Source organism: Eucyclogobius newberryi, unplaced genomic scaffold (assembly GCF_026437365.1).
Source record: "Eucyclogobius newberryi isolate DKJ021-1_F unplaced genomic scaffold, fEucNew1.0.hap1 SCAF_10, whole genome shotgun sequence".
Taxonomy (NCBI): domain Eukaryota; kingdom Metazoa; phylum Chordata; class Actinopteri; order Gobiiformes; family Gobiidae; genus Eucyclogobius; species Eucyclogobius newberryi.
The window spans coordinates 4,434,187-4,452,766 of NW_027315724.1; the positions used below are offsets into that span (position 1 = coordinate 4,434,187).

Consider the following 18,580-nt stretch of genomic DNA (forward strand, 5'->3'; position numbering starts at 1 on the left):
TTTTACTTAAATAACAACTTTAAAACATCAACAGCCTGCAATTCCATCATGAGTGGGTCTTAAGACTAAAAACAACCTATTTTAATATATATTTTTACTGCAAGGACTCACCGACCGAACTGACATTTCAACAAAGCACAAGAAACAAAAGCTAATGTCTTGTCGGCTTTAAAGTTTCAACAACATCAGGCTTTTTATACAATTAGGACACATTTCTTGTTGCCATCAAGTTACAACTTTCTTAGAAATTATAGATATTTCTAAATACCCACGATATAATTTAGAACTATATAATGAATGATATGATGTGATGTTGTGTACCTCTCATCTGTGTGGGCGGGGCCGTGCTGCTCTCGGCTGGTCGCCTGCTGGACTCACAGTTGTTGGTCTTTTTGACGGCTTTTAGTCCATCTACATTATCGGTCTTGACCAAACAGAGCGTCTGCAGCAGCCCCATGGAGTCAAAGTCCTCTCCCGCACACTCGCCCTGTTTCCGGAGCAGCTCCAGCACCTGCAGCAAAACCACAAATCAATCTTCGACATCACAATCACACGCACAGGAAAACCACTCTTTTGGTACTTGTTTTTGCATAAAAACATATATTCTTTAATTTCATTTTTACATTTTTCAGATATATATATGTGCAGAAAAAAAGAACACCATGAAACAAAGCAAGACCAGATAAAACAGTTGACACAAATCCAAACCAGCCTGAGCCTAGTTTTGATTTAGATTTTTTTTATCTTATAGCTTATTGTTAGAAAAGTGTTCATTGTATACATGTCGGTGTAATCCCTCATTCGTCCAGGAGAGTTCCATTGTAGAAAAAGCTTCAGTTGTTTCATCTGGACTCGGTTAGAAAAAAATAGACGTTTCGACTCTCATTGTCAATAGGGAATTTAGGTCGAGAACTCAGATATTTATACTATTCTGTGGTAAGTCCAGCCCATTGGGCGGAGCCTTCCTGAAGTGGAACGAGTTTGTTGTTTGTTTCAACCGAAACTTACTCTATTGTATCTACCGAGATGCCTATTCAGTCCTTTAATGGGCTATTAGTCTCCCCTTTGTCTTTGTGAGACCCTGGCTCACCCACCCTGAGATTAACATCTGAATGTCCTGGTCCTGGTCCTCTACCTCTCCAGGGGTTCAAGATCCCATTGTAGACTACAGGCAGGTCGAATCTTAACCCTCCATTTCTGTTTAAAGAAGGTCTTTCTTTTTTAACAAAAATAGCAGGGAGAAAAGATGGTTTGAAAGAGGAGTCAAGGAAGCTATTTTTGATTTACGGAATTTCCTATTTATTGTTCCTCCAGTGCCCCTTGAGTTTGACAAATCTAATGTAGGTTGTATGCAATAAATCCATCGCTGCCACAGATTAGGGAGAGGAGAGAAGTCCAGTCCTAATGAAGGGCCCCCCGAAAGTCTCCCCAGATGTTCCCGGCTCCAATCACCACAAAAATATCCTCAGCATTTTCCCCGTTTCCCACAAATCCAATCTCCCACATTTGGTAGCCCTCATGACACGCTCCTTCACACAATCGAAACCTGATTATCAGTCCTCGTGGTTTATCTGTTGTTGATCTTGTTTTGCCCAGGCTCTTTCTATTGTGATGGGGGGGGGGCCCGAAAATGAGCTCTGGTACCACCTTCTCAAGGAAACGTTCAGTGACGTCTCCCTCCCCCCCACAAGTCTGATATAGTTTCTATGAGACGTGGACTCCAAATCCAGGACCTTACTTTTTATACTCTTGTTCTCCGTCTGCAGCGTCCCCATCTCGGCCCTCAGTGTCTGCAGCTCGTCTGTATTGGCTGAAATCCATGCTTGCTCCATTGATTCCGCCGCTTTCAACTCCTTTATGTCTCCTTCAGATTAGATGAACGGAGCTGTGCCACCTGCCGCTCTAATTTCGTGCTTTATTTCACACTATGGCCAACTGTTGTAATGTTGTCTCTGCACATCTCGTTCAAACAGAAAGAGTCCGAAGCACAATCAAAACAATATCTGCAAAATGGCCGACGGCCTAAATAGTTTTCTTCTTCTTTGGTGTTTTATGGCAGTTGGTATCCAAGTGTTACACTGTGTGGTCGACTAAGAAACTGTCATTTTAAAAGTTAAGATAAAAGAGATTGAATTTGTCATAAAGCCTTTGATGTGAATGCTAATGCATGAGGCCCCTCCCTCTCTGTCCCGTGTGTCTCAGTCAAACCTGATGATTATCGCCTCATGATTAGTTAAATCTCATTCATGAGTCACTTTGCATGGCCCTTTTATGGCGTTGTGGAGGGGGCGTGGAGAGGGCGTGGAGGGGGCGTGGAGGGGGCGTGGAGGGGGCGTGGAGAGGGCGTGGAGGGGGGCATGGAGGGGGGGGGCGTGGAGAGGGCGTGGAGGGGGCGTGGAGAGGGCGTGGAGGGGGGCATGGAGGGGGGGGCGTGGGGGGGGCGTGGAGGGGGGGCGTGGAGAGGGCGTGGAGGGGGGCGTGGAGGGGGGGGCGTGGAGGGGGGCGTGGAGGGGGGGGCGTGGAGGGGGCGTGGAGGAGGCGTGGAGGGGGCGTGGAGAGGGCGTGGAGGGGGGCGTGGAGGGGGGGGGGCGTGGAGGGGGGCGTGGAGGGGGCGTGGAGAGGGGCGTGGAGGGGGGCGTGGAGAGAGCGTGGAGGGGGGTGTGGAGAGAGCGTGGAGGGGGGCGTGGAGAGGGCGTGGAGAGGGGACGTGGAGGGGGGCGTGGAGGGGGGGCGTGGAGGGAGGGGGCGTGGAGGGAGGGGGCGTGGAGGGGGCGTGGAGGGGGCGTGGAGAGGGCGTGGAGAGGGGACGTGGAGGGGGCGTGGAGGGGGCGTGGAGAGGGCGTGGAGAGGGCGTGGAGGAGGCGTGGAGGAGGTGTGGAGGAGGCGTGGAGGGGGGGGCGTGGAGGGGGGGCGTGGAGGGGGGCGTGGAGGGGGGCGTGGAGGGGGGGCGTGGAGAGGGCGTGGAGGGGGCGTGGAGAGGGCGTGGAGGGGGGCGTGGAGAGGGCGTGGAGAGGGGACGTGGAGAGGGGACGTGGAGGGGGCGTGGAGAGGGCGTGGAGAGGGCGTGGAGGGGGGCGTGGAGGGGGGGCGTGGAGGGAGGGGGCGTGGAGGGGGCGTGGAGAGGGCGTGGAGGGGGGCGTGGAGAGGGCGTGGAGAGGGGAGTGGAGGGGGCGTGGAGAGGGCGTGGAGGGGGCGTGGAGGGGGCGTGGAGAGGGCGTGGCGAGGGCGTGGAGGGGGGGCGTGGAGAGGGCGTGGAGAGGGCGTGGAGGGGGCGTGGAGGGGGCGTGGAGGGGGCGTGGAGGGGAGGCGTGGAGGGGGTGTGGAGAGGGCGTGGAGAGGGCGTGGAGAGGGCGTGGAGAGGGCGTGGAGAGGGCGTGGAGAGGGCGAGGAGGGGGGGGCGTGGAGGGGGCGTGGCGAGGGCGTGGAGGGGGGGCGTGGAGAGGGCGTGGAGAGGGCGTGGAGGGGGGGCGTGGCGAGGGCGTGGAGGGGGCGTGGAGAGGGCATGGAGGGGGGGGCGTGGAGGGGGGCGTGGAGGGGGGGCGTGGAGAGGGCGTGGAGGGGGGCATGGAGGGGGGGGCGTGGAGGGGGGCGTGGAGGGGGGGGCGTGGAGGGGGCGTGGAGGAGGCGTGGAGGGGGCGTGGAGAGGGCGTGGAGGGGGGCGTGGAGGGGGGGGGGGCGTGGAGGGGGGGGGCGTGGAGGGGGGCGTGGAGGGGGGGCGTGGAGGGGGCGTGGAGGGGGCGTGGAGAGGGCGTGGAGGGGGGCGTGGAGGGGGGCGTGGAGAGAGCGTGGAGGGGGGCGTGGAGAGGGCGTGGAGGGGGCGTGGAAGGGGCGTGGAGGGGGCGTGGAGAGGGCGTGGAGGAGGCGTGGAGGAGGCGTGGAGGGGGGGGGCGTGGAGGGGGGGCGTGGAGGGGGGCGTGGAGGGGGGGCGTGGAGAGGGCGTGGAGGGGGCGTGGAGAGGGCGTGGAGGGGGGCGTGGAGAGGGCGTGGAGAGGGCGTGGAGAGGGCGTGGAGAGGGGACGTGGAGGGGGCGTGGAGAGGGCGTGGAGGGGGGCGTGGAGGGGGGCGTGGAGGGGGGGCGTGGAGGGAGGGGGCGTGGAGGGGGCGTGGAGAGGGCGTGGTGGGGGCGTGGTGGGGGCGTGGAGAGGGCGTGGAGGGGGGCGTGGAGAGGGCGTGGAGAGGGGAGTGGAGGGGGCGTGGAGAGGGCGTGGAGGGGGCGTGGAGGGGGCGTGGCGGGGGCGTGGAGGGGGCGTGGAGGGGGCGTGGAGGGGGCGTGGAGGGGGCGTGGAGAGGGCGTGGAGGGGGCGTGGAGAGGGCGTGGAGAGAGCGTGGAGAGGGCGTGGAGAGGGCGTGGAGAGGGCGTGGAGGGGGGGGCGTGGAGGGGGCGTGGCGAGGGCGTGGAGGGAGGGCGTGGAGGGGGGGCGTGGAGAGGGCGTGGAGAGGGCGTGGAGGGGGGGCGTGGCGAGGGCGTGGAGGGGGGGCGTGGAGAGGGCGTGGAGAGGGCGTGGAGAGGGCGTGGAGGGGGGGCGTGGAGAGGGCGTGGAGAGGGCGTGGAGAGGGCGTGGAGAGGGCGTGGAGAGGGCGTGGAGGGGGGGGCGTGGAGGGGGCGTGGCGAGGGCGTGGAGGGAGGGCGTGGAGGGGGGGCGTGGAGAGGGCGTGGAGAGGGCGTGGAGGGGGGGCGTGGCGAGGGCGTGGAGGGGGGGCGTGGAGAGGGCGTGGAGAGGGCGTGGAGAGGGCGTGGAGGGGGGGCGTGGCGAGGGCGTGGAGGGGGGGCGTGGAGAGGGCGTGGAGAGGGCGTGGAGAGGGCGTGGAGGGGGGGCGTGGAGAGGGCGTGGAGAGGGCGTGGAGAGGGCGTGGAGAGGGCGTGGAGAGGGCGTGGAGAGGGCGTGGAGAGGGCGTGGAGGGGGGGGCGTGGAGGGGGCGTGGCGAGGGCGTGGAGGGAGGGCGTGGAGGGGGGGCGTGGAGAGGGCGTGGAGAGGGCGTGGAGGGGGGGCGTGGCGAGGGCGTGGAGAGGGCGTGGAGGGGGGGCGTGGCGAGGGCGTGGAGGGGGGGCGTGGAGAGGGCGTGGAGAGGGCGTGGAGAGGGCGTGGAGGGGGGGCGTGGCGAGGGCGTGGAGGGGGGCGTGGAGAGGGCGTGACGTGCATTCAGTACACAGATTCCAGCTGCTGGTGGGATCGATAAAGCACAAACTGCACAGTGGACAGTGCACGGAGAGTTTTATAAATCTGGTGTTTTATACATCTGGAGCCTCTAGTGGCCACTTTGATGAAACACTTGCTCAGTAAAATTCCAAAGCGATCCAGTTTAGACACGCCCCTGATGTGTGGAGAGGCTTGTCTGACCCACGGTGCAACAGTGCATGTTATGTTGGCATCTTTTAGAAATTGAACACCAGTAATTAAATAAATGCAAGACATGTTCAATGCCTTCAATGAATGTCAACGCAACAGCTAAGCAGGCAGCAGAAAGGTTCCACAGTGCACCTTTAAAGACAGACTACACTGATGATGCTACCTGGATGTACCTTGATGTATTTGTAGGATTTGAGTTCGCTGATGTTCTCTTCCAGAAAGAGCAGGTACAGAGAGAGGTCATCCCATTGGCCAGCGGGGGTGGGCAGGATGCTCACCGTGGGCAGAGATTGGTAGGTTTCCAAGAAGTCGGCGTATCCGTGACAAAAGAGAGGGCGGAGACCGGAGTAGATCACCACGGGAACCAGAGCCACAAAAACGATCAGGTTCACCATACTGAGAGACAAACAGAACAGTGATGCAGAACCATGTCAAAGTCCATTCATTTATCTAGTGTTTACTTACAGTTACTATACATTATAAGTTTTGTGCTGTTTGAATGAATACTTTACAAGTTATCTTTGAACACCTCTCATTGTTCAGTCCATATAAAGTCAATGGTCCTGCCTTGGGTTCCTTGAACATAATCATAGTTTTAAGTTCCCAGTGCTACTACATTTAGTTCCGTTTTCTCCAATTTTCTTGGTCTTTTGTGTTGAAACGCACAACTCTTCATTCAGCTTTGCAGCTTTCATGCAAATATATGCGGTCCAAGGACATTTTTGATCCAATTCCAAACGCTTCTACCCTTAAAACGGACGCTTTAACCTTACAGCGACTGCTTTTACCTTGACCGCGGTCGTCTGCTTTCACACCCAGACCCCGGCTGGCGTGTTCGCACTGGGATAATTGCCCCGTTCTCGAAGCGAAAGCTCCTTCACATCAACCTAACTGATGACACTGTGAAAACGACCTCATAGACCGTTTAATCAAAAACATTTTAAAGTCCAGAATGGAAGTAAAGGTGAAGTGGAATATAATGTGATTTCACAGAAGAAACTGGGATTAACCTCAGATTATCACAACATATCTGTCCGTCTCTTTGTCTGCAATTGTAGATAAATATTCCGTTGTAGTCGTCTGGACGAAAGAGGGATTAATTACACCGACATTTGCAATTGTAGTTTACATTATCGGTTTATGCAATAGGAGACAATAACAGACATTAAGCATATCTAATGATGGCAAAATCCAGATTTTTATGTTTCACTGGACATTTCACTGGACATATACTTAACGAAATGTTGGAGTAGTTTTTCCTTTTATCTATGAATATATTAACCTTTTTAACCACAAATTATACTTTTTGTGAAGCTCAAATACAAATGTGAGGCTAGAAAATTGTGATTTTTCCATAGTTAAAAAAGAAAACAAAAAACAACCTGATTTCTATTCTGGAAATTCGAAATTGTTGCTTATTTGCCGGTATTAGAAAAATCATTGGTATTTAAATATGACGTCATTAATTGTTGACCGTTTGTTATGGCCGAGTTAAATTCCATTCCGTAATTTTGAACAATCCAAAGTAATGACATTTTAAAAGGGTCATGCAGATGTGAAAATGATCGAAATGTGAAAAGACCGTCTTATTTATAACAAATATAAAAGTCCACAACTCTGCTAAATGTTTGGTCCCCCTGAGCTCTCACCTGAGCAGGAAAAAGACCCCCACGGCGATGAGCTTGCACTGCACCTTCTCCGGCACGCTGAGGTCGGAGCTGAGCAGTCCAACCCTCAGCGAGCACCCAAACTCGTCAGTGAGGGTGGCCAGATGCAGGTAGTAGCCCAGATAGATGCAGGCACACAGCAGGGTGAGCAGGGTGAGGGCGCGGCACAGCAGGTAGTACAGCAGCATGCTCCGCCCACTCCGCTTGGTCATCAGGAAGCGCTCCACCAGGGGGTAATTGAAACAGCCCTCGCTCAGATCACTACGGAGGAGACAGAGACCGTGGTTTTATTATTATTCTGACCAGACGTCTGACTTTACCGTCTGTTTCTTATACAAAGATATTCAAATGTTCTGTCATCAGAAGCTGGAGGTGAAATGTAGACGTGATACAGTTCCAAAAGCGAACAGACATCAGATTTAAATACTAATACTAACTTCAAATTTCAGGATAGAAATGGCTGTGAGAACCTGTCCCACTACACACGGGAGGATTGTGTGTGCCAAAATGAAATGATTAAATGCACAATTAGGAATTAATTCTATAGGTCATTAATTATTTAAAATTGTTCAATGAATTCATAACTTTTACAATGAATTTATTTAATGGTTTAATGTTTAGTATGTGTTAAAAATCTGAAGCAACGCAAGCCTTAAAATACGTTTATCGGCCTAGGTTGAGCCCCAGATCTCACCAGTTCCTAGCAAAGCCCCTGTCTCAGACCACATGGCTTTGACCTGTGGTGTGCCCAAAGGGTCACTCCTGGGACCTCTTCTATTAAAACTATACATGCAGCCGTTAGGTCAGTTGATGCGCAACAGTCGTGTGCCATATCACAATTACGCAGATGACACTCAGATCTATGTCTTGCGGCAGGTGAATATGGACCAGTGGGTTTACTTCGTCCAACAGATTAGTGTGTGGATGCAAAATAACTCTCCAGCTAAACTCAGACATGACAGAAGTCCACAAAAACAAGAGAAAGTGTACCTTCAATCTCTTTCTCTGAAGCCTTCTAATCAAGAGAGAAATTTAGGAGTATATTGGACCCCGGGGGACCGACTCTATCGCTTTTATATAGTGCCCATGCTCGTACACAGGTTTGAAAAAACACCCCTAATCACAGACCTCCTCACCCCTGAAAAAGTACCCCTTTTCACGGAACAAACCCAAAAAAGTACCCCTTTTCACTGACAAAGCCAGAAAATATACCCTTTTTCACTTTAAAAGTTTGAAAAATGCACTGAAACATATTACCATAGTATTGTTATACAAATTTACAATTCAATGACATGAAAATTCTCAGAAATAACTTTATTTCAAACATATATACAAGTACACAATGATATTTGTAGCAATGAGTTGTCAAAAAAACAGGTTCAGATCAAGATAGCTCACTGTATGTTCAAGCACATGAACATAACTCACATATGCAAGGCAGACATTTTATGTACAGATAGTTATTTAGCATATAACAGTTTTTTAATCTACACAAGTTTCATAGCACAAAACTCAGCACTTTATAAGCAAAATGTATTTACATGATCAGCCTCGGCCCAGAGGAGGAGGAGGAGGAGGAGGAGCAGCAGCAGCAGCAGCAGCAGCAGCAGCAGCAGCAGCAGCAGCAGCAGCAGCAGCAGCAGCAGCAGCAGCAGCAGCAGCAGCAGCAGCAGCAGCAGCAGCAGCAGCAGCAGCAGCAGCAGCAGCAGCAGCAGGTGAGTGTAGTGCGTAGGCGCCGAGTGTGCACGGGCAGTGGGGAAACAGTTCAGGGAAGTGAAGGTTCGTGATTCAACTAACTGGGCGCTCCGCAAATACGAAGAGCGCTCCGCTCTCCGCGCGCGGCACTCTTGGGCAGTGAGAGAGCCGGGCACGCACGCCGGGGAGAAGAGATGATGGGGCGGTTAGGGCACACTGTCACAGCCAACAAACAAAAAAATCACCAAGATTGCGTGAAAAATTACCCCTATTTGCAGAAAAAGGTAAAAAAAAGGACCCCTAATCGCGGATCCGCGGAAACGGCCGGAAAACCCCCCTTTTCCGCGATTTTTTGTACGAGCATGGACACACCTTTCCACAGAGTCGGCCCCCCGGGTATTGGACCCAGATTTGAACTTCAACAGGAGTTCTGAGGAGTTCAGGGACCGGCCTCCTGCTGGTGCCAGAGTCAGAGTCAGAAAACGTTTATTGCCATTTGTTAATGAACAAAATTCAAAAACAGAGGAACTTGTCCTGGTGATTCGATGCAACACAAAACAATAAAACAATGAACAATGAATAAGTCATATCAATAAGCTATCAGGTAAAAAAGAATAAAATTAAGATATAAAATAGGCTTAATAAGTACGGTGATCCCTCGCTATATCGTGGTTCACTTTTCGCGGTCTCGCTGCTTAGCATCATGCATTGTGTTCTGCATTCTGATTGGCTAAACAGTCTCTCCGCGTCTTCTCTACCTGTGTGTCAATAACGTTATGGATTAATATGTACACGTAGGTAAAACCGCTTGCCAAATTGAAGTTTGCGAGGCCGGTGAGAGCGGCGTGAGCTTCAATGTTTTATGGAGCATTTCATTGTATAATAACTGTAAAAAATAAAAAGGTTTCTACTTCGTGGATTTCGCCTATTGCGGGTTCGTTTTGGAACGTAACCCCGCGATAAACAAGGGTTCACTGTACACAAATTTACAGTTGTACAGATATATATTTGTAGTGCAGAAAGTGAACAGTACAATGAGATTAAATTATGGTCAAAGTGACAGTGTTTAGGAAATGTTCATGAATCCAACAGCAGAGGGAAAGAAACTGTTCTTGTGGCGGGAGGTTCTGGTCCGGATGAACCGTCGCCTCCTGCCTGAGGGGAGTGGCCTCCTGCCTGAGGGGAGTGGCCTCCTGCCTGAGGGGAGTGGCCTCCTGCCAGAGGGGAGTGGCCTCCTGCCAGAGGGGAGTGGCCTCTGTAATAGCAAAAATAAGGCAAGGAGGCGAGTTTCTTTGTCTCAATGTTCAGGTGATTTAATCAGGCGTTTCTCTCTCTCTGGTACATTACATGATCAGAATCTCCCCCTTGTCCCATGTCCTCCTTATTATACACCTCAGTCACATGACCCCACACACGGACAGTTACCGGTCAGACCGGTAGCGCGGGTCCAAAGTGACCAAAGAACCAGGGGTTTCGGGAGACAGTGGATAACATTTGCATTGATTCAATTTACATGTCTTGCTCTTTGTCCTAGTGTGAAGCCAAACGGGGCGTGGCCTGGGACATGTAAATCTCCAGGAGGGGAGGGGTTGTGTCAAGCTGTGTCTTTGTGTGTTAGAACTGAAGCAAATTAAGATAGAATTTGAGAATTAAAAAGCAAAGGGCCAGATTATATTTTTCCACAACACCTGAGGGGAGTGGCCTCCTGCCTGAGGGGAGTGGCCTCCTGCCTGAGGGGAGTGAGGGGAGTGGCCTCCTGCCTGAGGGGAGTGGCCTCCTGCCTGAGGGGAGTGGCTCAAATAGTCCATGTCCAGGGTGAGAAGGGTCGGCTGTGATCCGACCTGTTCGTCCCAGAGCCCTAGAGACGTACAGGTCCTGCAGAGATGGAAGTCTGCAGCCGATCACCTTCTCAGCAGAGGGCGCTGTAGTCTCTGTTTGTCCCTGGCTGTGGCTCCAGCGTGCCACACGGTGATGGAGGAGGTGAGGATGGACTCGATGATGGCCGTGTAGAACTGCACCATCATCTCTGCTGGCAGCTTGTCTTTCTTCAGCTGCTGCAGGAAGTATATCCTCTGCTGGACCTTCTTGATGAGGAGCTGATGGTGGCTCCCACTTGAGGTCCCTTGAGGTGATGGTGGTGCCAAGAAAGCAGAGGGAGTCCACAGTGGAGATGGGGGAGTCTGTGATGGTGAGGGGGGGGGGGGCAATAAGAAAAAAAAAATACCCGGAGAGAAGTTGATGGAGCTTGAGAACATTCTGATAGAGTATAATTACAGACAGTTTTGGAACTATGTATATGCATAGTCTAGATAAAGTCTCTCATAATCTCCAATTAAAAGCCAATGATAAATGTGTGTGGACCAGGCTCGGATATCACTCGTGTGTACCTGTGTGGGGGGGGTTGAGTACCTTTCGGAGGAGCTGAGGTGCTTGGCCAGGGTGACGGCGCGGTTGTAGCAGCGGTCCAGCTCCTCCATAATGAAGGCAAGGTCAGACTGCAGGAGCGGGGCAGCGGAGAACCTCCAGAAGAGTGCCGGGCTGTACATGAGTACAGCCACCAGCAGCAGCACGTACGGGAAGAACTGGAACAAACAAAACCCGGCATGAGAAACAAAAGGACGTTCAACATAGAACGCGGACAAGGGGCTACCATGTGTAGCCACAAGGGGAGTCTGCAGTTAAACATGTTCAGGTAGGTCGGGTGTTGTTTGGAGAAATGTGCGCACATTATGTGTTTTGAGCAAAAGAAAAAAAAACGATTCCAACACAGGGTTAATTTCTTTTCTAGCCCTGGAGGAGTGGGTCAGCCTGCCTCTGTGGCCCTCACATGTTTGCCACAGGTTTCACGTGCGGTCGCACATACATTTTATATCTTCCAAGGGGGGCGCGCCAGAAAAAGTTTGAGAATCCCTGTGTTATAGGTTAGGGGTTACGGGGTTACAGGTTAGGTGTATGGTTAAAGCAAGTAGTGCTTATTATGGCTAAAGTGTGACTAAACACTAAATCAGGGATGTGCAATATACTTTCATGGAGGCCCACGTTTCTAGTGATTCATTTTGGAGCAGATAAGCAGAGTTCATAAGTGTCTCCACTGTCTTCCGTGAATCGTACTGGCTCATTTAAGCAGACTGAGAGGTCTAGCTTCCAAAGCGGTCTGGCATAAATTCAGCTCACAGTACACTTTAAAGCATAATTATCAGATTAGAGAGAACGATCACGCAGTTGAAAATAACATAACCGAACAGCAGTGCAGAGTACCCGGTCTTCTTTGAGTCCTTGGGAGGGGTACTGGACAGTGCACCGACCGGGGACTCCGTTGTTCAACTGGGAGACTTCACCGCCCACGTGGGCAATGACAGTGACACCTGGGGAGGGGTGATCGGGAAGAACGGCTTCCCCGATCTGAACCCGAGTGGTGTTCAGTTATTGGACTTCTGTGCTAGCCACGGATTGTCCATAACGAACACCATGTTCAAGCACAAGGGTGTCCATCAGTGCACATGGCACCAGGACACCCTAGGCCGGAGGTCAATGATCGACTTTGTTGTCGTGTCATCTGCCCTCCGGCCGCGTGTCTTGGACACTCGGGTGAAGAGAGGGGCAGAGTTGTCAACTGATCACCACCTGGTGGTGAGTTGGATCCGCTGGTGGAGGAGGAAGCCGGACAGACTTGGCAGACCCAAGCGCATTGTGAGGGTCTGTTGGGAACGTCTTGTGGAGCCCTCTGTCCGTAGGGTCTTCAACTCACACCTCCGGGAGAGCTTCTCCCATATCCCGGGGGAGGCTGGGGACATGTCCGAGTGGACCATGTTCTCGACCTCCATTGTCAATGCCGCTGCTCGGAGCTGTGGTCGCAAGGTCTCCGGTGCCTGTCGCAGTGGCAACCCACTGAGGCTGTTGACAGGTATTGGCAGGCCAGCTTGAGCCGTTGCAGAGGGAAAAACCCGGGGCTAGGAGGAGTTTGGGGAGGCCATGGAGGAGGATCCAAAGAAATTCTGAAAAACCGTCCTGCGCCTCAGGAGGGGGAAGCAGTGCTTCACCAACACAGTTTACAGTGCGGGTGGAGACCTGCTGACCTCGACTGGGGATGTCGTCGGACGGTGGAAGGAATACTTTGAGGACCTCCTTAATCCCACTGTCATGTCTTCCGAAGAGGAAGCAGAGACTGAGGACTCGGAGGCTGACTCGTCCATCACCCAAGCTTAAGTCACTGAGGTTGTTGGCAAACTCCTCGGTGACAGGGCTCCGGGGGTGGATGAGATCCGCCCTGAGTACCTAAAGTATCTGGATGTTGAAGGACTGTCTTTGCTGACACGTGTGTGCAACATCGCGTAGGGTTCGCGGACAGTACCTCTGGACTGGCAGACTGGGGTAGTGGTCCTTCTGTTTAAGAAGGGGGACCGGAGGGTGTGTTCCAACTACAGAGGTATCACACTCCTCAGCCTCCCCGGTAAGGTCTATTCCAAGGTACTGGAGAGGAGAATCAGACCAATAGTAGAACCTCAGATTCAGGAGGAGCAGAGTGTTTTTTTATCCTGATCGTGGAACACTGGACCAGCTCTATACCCTCCATCGGGTGCTCGAGGGTTCAAGGGAGTTGGACTAACCAGTCCACATGTGCTTTGTGGATCTGGAGAAGGCTTTCAAACGTGTCATTTGGGGGGTATTCCAGGAGTATGGGGTCCGGTGCCCTTTGCTCAGGGCTGTCCGGTCCCTGTATGACCAGAGCAGGAGCTGTGTTCATTGCCGGCAGTAAGTCAGACCTGTTGCCAGTGCATGATGCACTCCGCCAGGGCTGCCCTTCTGTTCATCATAGTTTTTATGGACAGAATTTCTAGATGCAGTCAGGGGTCGGGGGTGTCGGAGGGTGTCCAGGGGTCTCTGCTGTTTGCAGGAGATGTTGTTCTGATGGCTCAATCTACGTTCCTACTCTCACCTATGGTCATGTGCTTTGGGTAATGACCGAAAGGACAAGATCGCGGATACAAGCGGTCGAAATGAGTTTCCCCGCCGGGTGGCTGGGTGCTCCCTTAGAGACAGGGTGAGAAGCTCCGTCACGCGAGGGGAGCTCGGAGTAGAGCTGCTGGTCCTTCACGTCGAGAGGAGCCAGCTGAGGTGGCTCGGGCATCTATTCCGGATGCCTCCTGTGCACCTCCATGGGGAGGTGTCTCGGGCATGTCCCACCGGGGAGAGGCCCCGGGGAAGACCCAGGAAAACCTTAATATAAACTTATTGCATCTATGAATAACCTATCGTGGCCATAAATAATCGCGAATCGCGATGACTGAAAAAACGGTTAATTGTGACATCCCTAATCGTGAGACCTTCCCACAATATTGCAAAAATATCATTCCATGCCCCAGGGGGAGTGTGTGAGCATGCAGTACCTTGTGTAGCCACAGGGGGAGTGTGTGAGTATGCAGTACCTTGTGTAGCCACAGGGGGAGTATGTTAGCGTGCAGTACCTTGTGTAGCCACAGGGGGAGTGTGTGAGTGTGCAGTACCTTGTGTAGCCACAGGGGGAGTGTGTGAGTGTGTAGTACCTTGTGTAGCCACAGGGGGAGCGTGTGAGCGTGTAGTACCTTGTGTAGCCACAGGGGGAGTGTGTGAGTGTGTAGTACCTTGTGTAGCCACAGGGGGAGCGTGTGAGCGTGCAGTACCTTGTGTAGCCACAGGGGGAGTGTGTGAGTGTGTAGTACCTTGTGTAGCCACAGGGGGAGTGTGTGAGCGTGCAGTACCTTGTGTAGCCACAGGGGGAGCGTGTGAGTGTGCAGTACCTTGTGTAGCCACAGGGGGAGCGTGTGAGTGTGCAGTACCTTGTGTAGCCACAGGGGGAGTGTGTGAGTGTGTAGTACCTTGTGTAGCCACAGGGGGAGTGTGTGAGTGTGCAGTACCTTGTGTAGCCACAGGGGGAGTGTGTGAGTGTGTAGTACCTTGTGTAGCCACAGGGGGAGTGTGTGAGTGTGCAGTACCTTGTGTAGCCACAGGGGGAGTGTGTGAGTGTGCAGTACCTTGTGTAGCCACAGGGGGAGTGTGTGAGTGTGTAGTACCTTGTGTAGCCACAGGGGGAGTGTGTGAGTGTGCAGTACCTTGTGTAGCCACAGGGGGAGTGTGTGAGTGTGTAGTACCTTGTGTAGCCACAGGGGGAGTGTGTGAGTGTGCAGTACCTTGTGTAGCCACAGGGGGAGTGTGTGAGTGTGCAGTACCTTGTGTAGCCACAGGGGGAGTGTGTGAGTGTGCAGTACCTTGTGTAGCCACAGGGGGAGTGTGTGAGTGTGTAGTACCTTGTGTAGCCACAGGGGGAGTGTGTGAGTGTGCAGTACCTTGTGTAGCCACAGGGGGAGTGTGTGAGTGTGCAGTACCTTGTGTAGCCACAGGGGGAGTGTGTGAGTGTGCAGTACCTTGTGTAGCCACAGGGGGAGCGTGTGAGTGTGCAGTACCTTGTGTAGCCACAGGGGGAGTGTGTGAGTGTGCAGTACCTTGTGTAGCCACAGGGGGAGTGTGTGAGTGTGCAGTACCTTGTGTAGCCACAGGGGGAGCGTGTGAGTGTGCAGTACCTTGTGTAGCCACAGGGGGAGTGTGTGAGTGTGCAGTACCTTGTGTAGCCACAGGGCGAGCGTGTGAGCGTGCAGCGTGCAGTACCTTGTGTAGCCACAGGGGGAGTGTGTGAGTGTGCAGTACCTTGTGTAGCCACAGGGGGAGCGTGTGAGTGTGCAGTACCTTGTGTAGCCACAGGGCGAGCGTGTGAGCGTGCAGTACCTTGTGTAGCCACAGGGCGAGCGTGTGAGCGTGCAGCGTGCAGTACCTTGTGTAGCCACAGGGGGAGTGTGTGAGTGTGCAGTACCTTGTGTAGCCACAGGGCGAGCGTGTGAGCGTGCAGTACCTTGTGTAGCCACAGGGGGAGCGTGTGAGTGTGCACGGCGGCCCAGCAGAAGGAGTCCACATACGCCGCTTGTCGCCAGGAGAAGTTTGTGGGAGCAAAGCAGCTGATCTGTGTCCCTGTCAGAGACACAGTGCATAACTTTTGAAACGGTCTTAAAAGTGTTCGAAATGTTTATTCACCTTATACAGCCCCGCCCACTCTTGCCTCTTTGTGTCAATGATTGGCACTTCTGCTGTGTTGACACTTCCGATAGAGCGCAAAGTGTTTCACAAAGTGGAGAGCGAGGGAAAAGTCTAAAATTTGAAGTGTAGTAGAATTATTTGTCCAGTCCAGTGTTCGTTTGCACAAACCAGTCAACATTTCTCTGGGCGGCTTAAAAACATCTGTCTCGGTGTAGAATTGATTCCCTCTCGAGGTCAGCAGCCATGGCGACCTGTGGCAACTTCTGGAATATGGTGTATATTGTGCTGGATAAATAAATGTAGGTTAAAACACACAAAGACCAAAGAGTTCTTTGGAGTTTTACAGTGTTTACATTGGTGTATTATTATTTTATATATACATTTCTTTTTGGCCCTTAAAGCTGGGGTGAACAGAAGTAGGTATTGAAATCTGGACACTAGTTCCAAGCGCTCAACACTTAAGTATATCGTTAATATTTCGCATTCACAAGCACAAGCATGGCACGCATGACGGCACAGTGAAAAAGGGGCGGTCCTTCCAAACACAGCCAATTAGAGCGCTGCTCGTCTGGGTGCCACTATCCCACGTAATCCTCCTTCTGGTTGTATTAGTGACCACAGGGCTGAGACCTCGAGAGAAAAGAAGTTCTACACAGACTAAAAAGCCGCTTTTGAGCCGCCCATGGAATCGATTCAGTGTTGACTTGTTGGTCATGTGAACATTGGATATTTTACACAAATCAACCTACTTGATTGATCTCTCCTTCTCCACTGAAGTGAATAGAGTTCTGCTCAACAGAAAGTGCCATAACAACGATGCTGATCCATGGCCAAAAGAGGAAAAAGTATAAAACTGCATAGCCAACTTGATGACAAAAAAAGTAAAAAATGAATCTAAACACTGTTGTGGTGGTTGGTTGGTTTCAACATCTTTAAATAGACTCAGGGGGTTAATATTCAACCTTCCGGTCGTTTATAATGGAATTTTGAATCCCTGGAGAGGTTGACGCCCAGGGCATTCGGATGCTAATCAGTTACACAGGGAGGAGAGAGAGTGAGCCAGGGACAATAGGAGGCTGATAGCCCATTAAAGGCCGTTGGGCAGGGCCTACACAAGGTAGTATGGTATCTGAGTTCCCGGCCTTGATTCGCAGATTGAGAATGACCCTTGAATGAGAGTCGAAATGTATCGTTTAAAAAAAACACAAGTCCAGATGACAACAACTGAATCTTTTTCTACAACACAAACATGTTCACCCTTCACCCCTTCACCCTACTCCCCTGGCTCAACACCAACACGTCCAGACCATTTAAGTCCCAATCAACCCAGAGGCTTAGATGGAGATGGTATTTGATGAATTACATTATATAAGCTCTATATTAGAGCAGGCTGAATAAGTGAGTTGTTAATGGCGGTTAATGAGGCACATTTGCTTCAGAAGGGAAGCTCAGAGATGGGAGGGGCCATGTGATCAAATTTAACATTATGTGGGGACTTTCATGTTTCTAACTGTAAAATAACCTCTTATATTTCAAGAGTGCTGCACTGACCGACAGACACCTCCTGAGCGAAGGCCAGGGAGATGAGCAGCAGAGGCAGCCCCACGACCACACATGTGACCAGCTTATCCACCGCCAGCTCCGTGCGGATGTTCCGGTACCGCGCAGGGTTCTGCTCCTTCAGGAGGAAGTCACTGAACACATACTCTGTGGCCACGTGGGCAATCGCCATCTCTCCCACCTGAAATACACAAGGGCCGATTATCAGAGTATGACGAATGATGTGAATGTTGTTCTGAAGATGTGTCAACTTTGAATATTCAATAATCATATTAATAATGAATATAGCCGCAAGCAGCAAACATTGGCCCACGCCCACACCACCACCCTGCAACACAACAGGAGGGGGCGCTACATACTTTTATTACACTTATGTAACACACGTGTGTGAGTGTGTGTGTGTGTGTGTGTGTGTGTGTGTGTGTGTGTGTGTGTGTGTGTGTACCAATTGAATATGGATTAGTGGAGCACTAAAATAATCGATCGCTACAGCCAAATAATCAAAGTTGAAAATCCATATGACATCATCACACAATTCTGAGCCCTGATCCAGGTCTGGGCTATTTCCAGAACAAAGCTGTTCAGAAGAATGTGACGTGTCTGTGCAGGTCTGAGGCTGAAGACCACAACAACTGTCCCACGTCTGAAGACCACAACAACTGTCCCACGTCTGAAGACCACAACAACTGTCCCACGTCTGAAGACCACAACAACTGTCCCACGTCTGAAAACCACAACAACTGTCCCACGTCTGAAGACCACAACAACTGTCCCACGTCTGAAGACCACAACAACTGTCCCACGTCTGAAGACCACAACAACTGTCCCACGTCTGAAGAACACAACAACTGTCCCACGTCTGAAGACCACAACAACTGTCCCACGTCTGAAAACCACAACAACTGTCCCACGTCTGAAGACCACAACAACTGTCCCACGTCTGAAGACCACAACAACTGTCCCACGTCTGAAAACCACAACAACTGTCCCACGTCTGAAGACCACAACAACTGTCCCACGTCTGAAAACCACAACAACTGTCCCACGTCTGAAGACCACAACAACTGTCCCACGTCTGAAAACCACAACAACTGTCCCACGTCTGAAGACCACAACAACTGTCCCACGTCTGAAGACCACAACAACTGTCCCACGTCTGAAGACCACAACAACTGTCCCACGTCTGAAGACCACAACAACTGTCCCACGTCTGAAGACCACAACAACTGTCCCACGTCTGAAGAC

General features: G+C 52.2%; 1 protein-coding gene across 1 annotated transcript in view; it reads right to left on the reverse strand.

Moving 5' to 3' along the window:
- LOC140373481 (pannexin-1-like) overlaps positions 1 to 17,515 on the reverse strand; it is an 18,214-nt gene extending 699 nt beyond the window's left edge. Inside the window, exons 1-6 of the mRNA XM_072460004.1 lie at positions 17,327 to 17,515; positions 15,594 to 15,709; positions 11,120 to 11,292; positions 6,998 to 7,276; positions 5,522 to 5,744; positions 322 to 511 (exon numbers count right to left, since the gene is read on the reverse strand). Coding sequence (XP_072316105.1) covers positions 322 to 511; positions 5,522 to 5,744; positions 6,998 to 7,276; positions 11,120 to 11,292; positions 15,594 to 15,709; positions 17,327 to 17,507 — 1,162 coding nt within the window. The 5' untranslated portion in view covers positions 17,508 to 17,515. The remainder of the gene's footprint in view (positions 1 to 321; positions 512 to 5,521; positions 5,745 to 6,997; positions 7,277 to 11,119; positions 11,293 to 15,593; positions 15,710 to 17,326) is intronic.
- Positions 17,516 to 18,580: the final 1,065 nt, after the last annotated feature.